The sequence below is a fragment of the Prionailurus bengalensis genome, chromosome F2, assembly GCF_016509475.1.
Source record: "Prionailurus bengalensis isolate Pbe53 chromosome F2, Fcat_Pben_1.1_paternal_pri, whole genome shotgun sequence".
NCBI lineage: Eukaryota > Metazoa > Chordata > Mammalia > Carnivora > Felidae > Prionailurus > Prionailurus bengalensis.
The window spans coordinates 53402795-53412905 of NC_057353.1; the positions used below are offsets into that span (position 1 = coordinate 53402795).

At 37.4% G+C, this 10111-nt stretch overlaps 1 protein-coding gene across 1 annotated transcript in view; it reads right to left on the bottom strand.

Moving 5' to 3' along the window:
• Nucleotides 1-8990, bottom strand: part of EIF3E (eukaryotic translation initiation factor 3 subunit E) — a 55213-nt gene extending 46223 nt beyond the window's left edge. The window contains exons 1-4 of the mRNA XM_043601603.1: nt 8809-8990; nt 4566-4680; nt 2769-2886; nt 115-157 (exon numbers count right to left, since the gene is read on the bottom strand). Coding sequence (XP_043457538.1) covers nt 115-157; nt 2769-2886; nt 4566-4680; nt 8809-8898 — 366 coding nt within the window. The 5' untranslated portion in view covers nt 8899-8990. The remainder of the gene's footprint in view (nt 1-114; nt 158-2768; nt 2887-4565; nt 4681-8808) is intronic.
• Nucleotides 8991-10111: the final 1121 nt, after the last annotated feature.

Genomic DNA, 10111 nt, shown 5'->3' on the forward strand with positions numbered 1-10111 from the left:
TGTGGAATCATTGCCAACATGAATACAACTGCCATCAAATGCATTCTTAACAATGATTTAAAGTAGAATGAATTATAAATGGGAAAATTAGAGAATTTTTTAAATACCACTTACACCATGCTTGTCCGCTAGGTAGTCAAACAGCATCCGACCATCTCTAAATTAGAAACAAAAATTACTGATTTGATAGGCCACACAAAACAAAATGAGCATATCCAAACATTCCTATTACCCACATAAAGCCATCTAAATATCTTAATACTTAAACACTAGAAACAAAGTCTTCCAGAATCAAATAAACAGAACATTACAAGATTAATCAATTATCTTAACTTACATATCTATGCTACACACCCTGTATAACTATTATCCAACTAGTGTCAAACCAATTTAACTTTTCTTAAATTAGCTTTGCATAACTAAGATGTTGCCAGGCGGGTAAAAGACAAAATGATGACAAAGACACCAAGGAACAAGTGATAGATGGCACAGTGACCCACTTTCTGCGCATTTTCAAAAAAGGAAACATTTTCTTATGCTTACCACAAGAGGGAATGCTGTGGAATGCTTTTCTGGAACATAATTTTACTTGAAATTTAATGGGGAAGGAATATAATATCATCACCAAAATCAACATGGGTATATTATAATACTGAATATGAAACATGTATAACTTTTTAACATAAGATTTCAAAAAAAGCTTAACATTTCTTGTGGATCATAGTGAATAACTTGTGTTATACGCCTTGTACCTTTTAGTATGTAATCACTGTCCTTTGGTTGATTGGGTATTTCTGGGAAAGTATGAGAAATGCAGTATGTTGAACAAAATTTAAAAACAAATTGGCAGGTAGAGGTTATTACTCTGAAAATAACTAGTTTAATTACAAGTTTTTAAAACAATTCCATTCTTTCATTTATCTCAATGCCATGCCTATTAAACTACAAGGAGTGCTAATATTTGGTGAATAAATCTATATTCATCTTATTCAACCCAAATCTCACTACTTCCTCGTATTTAAGTGACTAGAATAAATTCAGAATTTAAATTCTAAATTTTTGATTGTCCCCTAACAGCTGGATTATTTCAGTTCTTCCTTTGTGGGCATTTACATGTGGCCTGAAGGTCTAAATCATTATAAGTGTATACATGTAGTGTGTGTGTGTATATATATACATACATATATATATATATGTATATACACACATATACATATATATATACACGTGTATATATATACATATATACACACACACAGATGGCTTTATCTTACTAAGCAATCATATATATCTTATGTATAGCTATCTGTGTGTGTGTGTATATAATCTGTGTATATATATGTAGTATAACACAGTGTATGTTAGTAATATAGCAGGCTACACTGTAATATGGTATATGGGCTCCTGGGTGATGTGCCAATTCTTGATTTTGGCTCAGGTCATGATCTCACCATGCGTGAGTTTGAGCTTCCGTGTCAGGCCCTGCGCTGACAGCTCAGAGCCCACTTGGGATTCTCTCTCCCTCACTCTCTGCCCCTCCCCAGCTTGAATGCACACATGTAGACGTGTGCTCTCTCTCTCAAAATAAATAAACTTGTAAGATGGGGTGCCTGGGTGGCTCAGTCAGTGGGCGTCTGACTTCGGCTCAGGTCATGATCTCAAGGTTCATGAGTTCCAGCCCCACATTGGGCTCTGTGCTGACAGCTCTGAGCCCAGAGCCTGCTTTGGATTCTGGATCTCCCTCTCTCTCTCTGCCCCTCCTACGCTCACACTCTGTCTCTCTCTCTCAAAAATAAATAAATATTAAAAAAAATTTTTTTAATAAAAATAAAATTAAAAAATAAACTTAAAAGATAGTATAATAATCGTGTAGTTTTTGCTGTCTTGTTAAAAATTATCTAGTAACACTTCCCCAGATCACAAATGACAACTTAGAATTAATCTCTCTTAATATTTGGTTTGGCCATATATTGTATAAACTGAAGATACAACATGGCAAAATCTTCAGTAATTCTTCTAGTAAATATGTTGGTAGCTAAGATTTACTACAATGGCAATATTCAATTTTAGTAGGAGATTTTATTTTAAAAAGTTTCTAATAACTCAAAGGGCTTCAATTAATGATATATATTAAGACAGAGTAAGGCAATATGCATTCTTTGGAAACCAAGCACTATGTTTATTTCTAATTAAGGAGAAGTTAAGAATAAAATAACTTTATTAGCTCCACACCACCCTCCCTCCGTGGGCTGGGCAATGAGGCTGGAAGGATATGAGAGAATGTAGCCAAATGATAAAGTGAGCTCAGGTTTCCCTCTAGGTATTGCCCAGGCACAGGTATGTCAACCTGAGTGCTACTGACATTTTTGGGGTGGATAATTCTTTATTGGAGGGTAGGGTACTGTCTAATGCGTTGTAGGATATTTAGCAGCATTCCTGGCCTCTCCTTGCTAGGTGCCAGTAGCACCCCTCCAATTGTGACAATGAAAGATGTCACCAGACATTGCCAAATGTCCCCTAGGAAGAGGGGAGGAAGGCAGAACTGCTGTAGCATGATCAGATTTGGGGAACTGGTAAAGAAGTTAAAAAAAAATTAGTATTAATATTAATTAAGGAATTCCTGGTCCATACACAATAAGGATAAATGAAAATAAACAGATAAAGTTATCAATTAAACCCTGAACTTTTATGATGGGATATTAAAATTTGAATTAACATTTGTATTAATCCAGAAAAGAATTTTTAGAATTCAAATTAAGGGAGGTTACCTGGTTGACTGCATCTGCCTTGTAGTTTCTGGATCTTCAAACATCTTCACAATTGGTTCCGTTTCTGCCTGAAGCTGTTTAAGTTGTGCAACAACTGTGGTTCTTTTTTCTCTCAAAGCTAATTAAAAATGCAAAGGAGTACTATAATGTTCAACTATACTGCTCACCATGAGAATATCTCTGGAAAAATTTCAATTTATTTCAGTTGTACATAGATTTATTTGCCCCTAGTATATTCACATGCCAGGAACCACCAACCCGGTAAGTCTCGCAAATCCATTTTTTTTCTTTCTAGCAATGCAGAAGCACGTAAAGAAGTCCTCTTCTTATTCTTAAGGAAAACTGAGGAATATACAAATACAGCTGGGGGAGGGGGGTGGCTGCTGAGAAATTATCTAATTCCACATTTCAAATACTTTACTCCTAGTGTTTCATTTGTTCTCAATGAATTTTCTCAGATGAATATTATCCCGGAGTTCCTGAACAGAGACTCAGAGTGGTTTACACAGTACTATAGATTTTCAATTAGGTTGAATGGATTTTAAAGCCAACCAATAATCTCTCTTTTCACTATAAACCTACTTATGTAATCTATCAAACCCAATTCTAGTTTCTTTTTACTGCATTATGAAGAGCCACAGAAAACTTGAACATAACCTACCCTGCAGGCATGCTTTAAACTTTTACTCTGAAATAGTTAACTTTTGGGGCGCCTAGGTGGCTTCGGCTCAGCTCAGATTATGATCTTGCAGTTTGTGGGTTAGAGTCCCGCTTCGAGCTCTGTGCTGGAAGCTCGGAGCCTGGAGCCTGCTTCGGGGATTGTGTCTCCCTCTCTCTCTGCCCCTCCCCCACGCGCGCACTTTCTCTCTCTCAAAAATAAACATTAAAAAAATTTTTTAAAAAAGTTAACTTTTTCATCACAAACTAAAATTTAAAGAGCTACTGTCATTTACTGTAATATAAGTAGAAAAGGTGATTATGTTTAGTATAATAATTTGTGTTACACATTAAAAAGTATTACTAGAACAATGTTTCTCAAACATAGAAGGGGATATGTGCTTAAATTATGGAAAATGTCAATTTAAACTAAATAAATTGTATTTATGTACTGAAAGCATTCTTAGAATCTTTTAAAATACCGTGCTCACAAAAGAAATAATACAGCATTTTTCAAACTTACGGGGAAACTTTTTTTTTTTTAAAGGAACATCTATTACCATAGGAAACATGTGGAAAACACCATACCACAGCAGTTCTCCAATTTGAGTGCTGGGCCTCAGCCAACACTTTGTGATTAAGTAGATCTGGGGTATGACCTCAAAATTTGCATTTCTAACAAGCTCTCCCAGGTGAACTGACGATGCTGGGACTGGGGACATTGTTTATGAGAACCGTGACTATACCCAGATGCCTCAAGATGGAAAAAAAAAAAAAAATCTCTAAGGCACACAGATGCTAACTGAAAAAGTTACTAGCAAACCAAAAACAGCCACATTCTCAGATAATTCCAAGGAGACAATTCATTCATAAGCACAATTTTGATGATACATACTATAAACTGAAAATATTTAAAGACCATGTTTTAAAGTAGTCTCACACTTTTTGTGGTGAGAAAATAATATACTTTAAATGACATGTAACCTTCACATTATCTTTCATCCAAAGAACTTTTAAACCATAATAACCTCAAATAGCATTAAAGGCTCTTGGCTAAAAGCTCTTTTATAAATCACAAAACTTTAACACACATATCCTCAGTTCACAAGACAAGCTGTAGTTCCAAATGACAAAACTTACCATGTGGAATATCATCAGAATAAAGATTTTTGTATACATCCATAGCAAAGTCTACCATGTTGGTATCACTAAGAAGATCCAATTTCCCTTGTAATAATTCTTTTTCATTATAGATCTGCAAGAGAAAATTACTTTCTAATGACTATGTTTAAGTTCCCACAAATAAACTAATAAATATCCACACCAACTCTACTGATAAGCATATATAGTGGTTTCCTTGCCACACGAGGAATCAACTCAAATTTTTTACCTTCTTAGTTATCTCTCACATCCACATGATGCCTACCCATCTCTCCTTGAGGTGGGTTCTCCTCTACCCCCACATATTTTTTTTTGCTAAATCATTTGAATCCTTCATAATCCTTACCCATCCACACCACTAAAACAGAACTAGCACCCATTCTCTAGGTCAGCCATGTCATATCAGGTTTTTGCTTTGCAAGGAATTCAAGAAACAATTTAACCCATACTACAGGGATCAAACAGACACACAAGCAAACTCACATAAATGTGAAGTCTAGTGCAATGAGCAACATGTAAGGATCCTATACAACAGTATTCAAGGAGACAGTAATCAAAATTAAAAAAAAATTTTTAAGTAAACAGTCATCAAGATAAGGCTTCAGCAAAAGATCTGCATACTAAATTTAATTTTGTCAAGGAAAGTAAAAACACAAGAAGATTCCACATTTCACTGCCTGTGAAAAGATGAAGGTGATCAAATGGTACAGCTATGAGATCAAAACTGAAACTTCCAAACTATATATAAGGAACTCCTACAGAATATAAGAAAAATAATTGAAAATGGCTAAAAATTTTAATACCCACTTTACAGGAGTATAACCAATGGCCAACACCGAAAAAGGTTCTCAACTTCATTAATCACACAGAAAATGCAAGTTAAAGCCACATTAAAAAAAAAAAAACATGCACACACACAAACAAAAAACTGGCAATACTGGTGTTGGTGCAGAAGTAGAGTAACTGAACACTTACTTTTCTGGCAGAAGTACAACCACTATGAAAAACTGTTTTTATCTCCTAAAATCAAACATACATTTTCACCCAGTAATTCTGATCCTTGATACCCAAGAGAAATGGGGGAATATATTCAAAGGGCATTTCCAAGAATGTTCATAGCAGTACTAGTTGTAATAGCCAAGTTTATCAACATTAGAATGGATAAACTGTAGTCTACTCATCTAACATATTAACACTCAGCACTGGGAACGAAAGAACTACAGTTACCCTAACATCCTGGATGACTCTCACAGTGAAGGAAATAAATCATACAAAGCACTACAATGCTTAATTTCAAAACCAGGCAAAACTATTCTAGGACTAGTGCTTACCTTGGGGGGTGTAATGACTAGGAAAGGTCAGAAGGAAGGTTTTTAGGATGTTCGTAATGTTTTATTTATTGATTTGGATGGTGGTCACACAAGTGGGTTCACTCTGAAAAAACGCATTATTATTTGGCACTTTTCTGTATGAATGTTATACCTGATAAAAAGCTTACTTAAAAAAACAGGAGAACCTAATCTTCAGTGAAAACATCTTTCTCTAGCATGTCAACCTCTTCTTGCCACCCCATTAATAGCTTTTAATTTGCATCGTCTCTACTGTAGATTCAAAGCATTGCTCCTCTGCTATTAAGACCTTACTAGCCTCTTAAATCTGCATCTGCTTATATCACCTTCTCTAAATTCTGCCTTATACCCACCCACACTTACTCTGTAAAGAGTAGATAGGAAATATTTTAGACTTTTAAACCAAGAAGCAAAAATCTAGGATAGGCTATATAAGTACTGTAAGAGTTTCCACAATTTCTTTTCTAAGTAAAAAATAATGGAGTAAAATTTTTTGTAAAAGAGATCTACTAATGAGAAGAATGCCATTCTTTTTGGGTGGGAACTGTTTCACTCAATTGGGGTATAAAGTCAGTGTTCTATAACTGAAAATGTTTGCAAATGTCCATCTGTTAAAATTATTTTTAACTTACAACCATACAAAACAGGCAAAGGGCTGTATTTGCTTCACGGGCTATAGTTTGCCAATCTGTGGTCTATCAATGTCTGGGAAACAGATCCAACTTTTTAACAGATTGAAAATATTCTTTTGACATCTCTTCCTGCTGTCATCCTCCACAAATCCAACATCCACAATGAAGATCTTTAAAAACTCAAGGTTTGGAGCACCTGGGTGGCTCAGTCGGTTAAGCGTACAGCTTCACCTCAGGTCATGATTTCACAGATCCTGAATTCCAGCCCACATCAGGCTTTCTGCTGTCAGCACAGAGCCTGTTTCGGATCTTCTGTCCCTTGCCTCTCCGTCCCTTCCCTGCTTGCACTCTCTCAAAAATAAACATTAAAAAAAAAAAAAAACAAAACCTTCAAGCCTTAAAATTTTCTTTATCTCACAACTTTCACTTAGTACCTCATCTCTAAGACTTCCAACTTAAATTCATCATCTTGGTCACCAATATCATTAAAATGCTTCATCATCCCATTGTACCCTCTGCTCTTTCTCATTTTTATATCACCCTTTTTCGTTGTCACCACATTAGCTTAGATATCATTTTTTAGCTATTTCAAAGATTTCCTCATTAGTAGTAGTATCACTGATTCCATCCATTTTCTCAAACCAAATACAATTCAGTGTCAATCCCTAGTTCTGGGGAAAAAAATCATCTGTTTTCTATGTTCTGGCTAAGGATGACTATAAAATGTTTCAAGAGCAGGCAACAATGCTATTCAATCACATTTGTGCTTTTTCTCTGCTGATCAGCAATCCATCTCTAAATGACATATATTTACTTGTCTACCTCCAAACATGTTTACACTACTTCAATCATCTTCCAATGTTCCTTTCAATCTGAGAGTGACTGGCATGAGCTCTTATATGATTTTCAATCTCAGTTGGGTCATCCACACTTACCAATTCTTGTATTTGGTCAGTTTTCTCAGTCTCCACTTCTTGTCCTTACCTCACTCCTCAAAACCCCAACTGGTTGCCTCACTCCTCTCTCATACAGGATGGCCTACCCTCCGAATAGAAAATATTCACGAGTACTTACTTTGTCCTACAAGACTAAGTACTTTATATGCCTTATCTCATGTAATTTGTCTAACAATCCCGTAAGGGAACTTTGCTGTTCCCTAACATCACAACTTTGGAGTTGTGTTATTTATTTCGAAAAGGATCAGGTGAATGAGGAGTCTACATATCTAATGAACTGAAACTACCAGGAAGATTTGAAAAGTTATCAGAACAATGTTATGTTTCTTTGAAGGGCTTTTTGGTCTTATTGCTTTTGGGACACACAAATCTACTCCCCAAATCTAGAATTCCCAAAGTAAACTTACGTTGTAATCTGCGTTCACATGAAGAATTCATTTACTTTTCTGGCCAATATTTGAATCCTTTCATCATAGTAATATTACTTTATTATAATTAATAAAATGTTATCAATTTCCCAACAAATTCAAGGTATAACTAAGACCAGTATATCAAAACTTTTAGGGTTGAGATGTTTTGAAATGAGGTACCAAAACCACAGACTAATCTCACAATATTTTGAGTAGCTAAATGACTGTTAACACTCAAATTACTCCAAGTCTGTATACACCGAAAAAAGCACTGTTAAGTAAAAACTGTCCAATTTTTGGCGGGGGCAGGAGGGCGTCCCCATCCGACAAAATATGCCACGCTTCTAGAAGTGGCAGGAAAGACCAGGAAAACTCTAAGGGAAAAATTCACAACTTTATGGAAATTAAAGTCTAGCTATCTCACTTAAGGGTAGGAAAATTATTCCAAAGTTCCAGCAAACAAAAACAAAGCCAAGCACATCCTTCCCACGGTTTCTGAAAGAAAAATCAAAATCTCTCACACACCAATTTGCTTTTGGAAGCAAGCATTACCCCAGCGAAGCTGGCGAATGATCAACTTCCGAGAGGAACCGACGCGGAAGTCCCTCCGGCACCGTCACGTCAAGAAGTGAAGCAAAGACCTCTTTCTCCCCCTAAGTTGCCTACTGTCACTTCCCCTCTCTTCACAATCGAATTCTGCGGTGCTAATCAACTGAGAAGACGCTAAACTACCTGCAGATCCTTACTGCCCGATCCAGGACCAAACTGGCGGCCGCCTCACACGTGTCAGGCCTAGGGCTAGAGTCACCGCCTTTCGGCCTTCCCCAGTGTATCACGCGCTCCCACGCCTTCCTCGCGCTCAAAGCCCCCCTCACCTCTTTTACGGAGAGAAATTCGAGCAACGGAAAGACTAGATGCCGATCCAAAAAGTGCGCGATACGAGTAGTCAAGTCGTATTCCGCCATCTTGGCAAGGAAAAAGGGAGTCTGAGCTCACTAAAACTTTATTCATAGCGCCGACAAACGAACAGACAGGCCCCAGGTTGCGCATGAGCAGTAGTTCAACAAGGCAGGGGGAAAGGGGCGGGGTTCAGCCCGTAGCGCTCCGCGAACAGTGGCGCATGCGTGCCAAGGCAAGGTAGTTCCTTCCTCTAGGCAGCTCTGGGACTGGGCGGAGCGGCGGGCTCCAGATCTTCCGTTTGAAAGTTTGTCAGTGCCCTGCAGTGCATTTCGCTAATAAATATTGAAAATTGAGAATTGGTTGCTGAGGGATTGTCGGTTACATTGGGATGCGACAGAGGACAGAGGACAAGATAATGAGGCTCCTGTATTCCGAAAAGTTACGTACAAGAAGGAATAGACCCGAGGTTTCGTTTGGCATATATTGATCATTTTGTAATCGTTTGTTAAATTATGGTGGGACGCGTTTCTAGACAGGAAACAAGTGAAATAATTTTAGTTTATAGTAAAAGCCGTAATTTAGTGGGGGTGGTCGGGCTGGGCCTGTTTAATTGGGGGGGGGGGGTAAGAGAAAACTTAAGGACAGGGTAACAATTTAACTGAGAGTTTGTACTGACAGAAGGAAGCCACGAAAATTGGAGACTGGGTAAAACTATGCTGGTGGAAAGCTTAGCAAACACAAAGGCCATGAGACAGGAAAGGACTTGGTATGTTCCAATAGCTAAATATCCTGTGTGACTAGACAGTAAGGTAAAGGACTCTGAAAAGGGCTAGGTCATGATTAAGATAAGGAATGTGGATTTTATTCTGAAGTTTCCTTTGCTAGTCCGTTTTCATCTTTCAGGCCTCTTCATTTTGGAGTCCTTGTGGGTCTTGGAGCTTTTCTCTATCTACGTTAATGCCCTAGTTGATATCATTCAACCTAAGGGCTTTAAGTGCAATCTATACCTTGACAACTCCCAAAGTATAGCTCCAACACAGACTATTAGTTAGCCGCAGACTCACATACATTTAGCTGGCTACTCAACATCTCACTATTAACATGTCCAGAACAAAACTCCCCCATGTAGCTCATCAAAACCTGCTCTGTTTGCACTCTTCCCCATCTCAATGAATGCCAGTTCCATCTGTTCAGTTACTCAGACCCCTCGGAATCACCTTTGACTTTGTTCTTTCTCTTACATTCTACATTGAATTTACTAACAAACCCTTTGGTTCA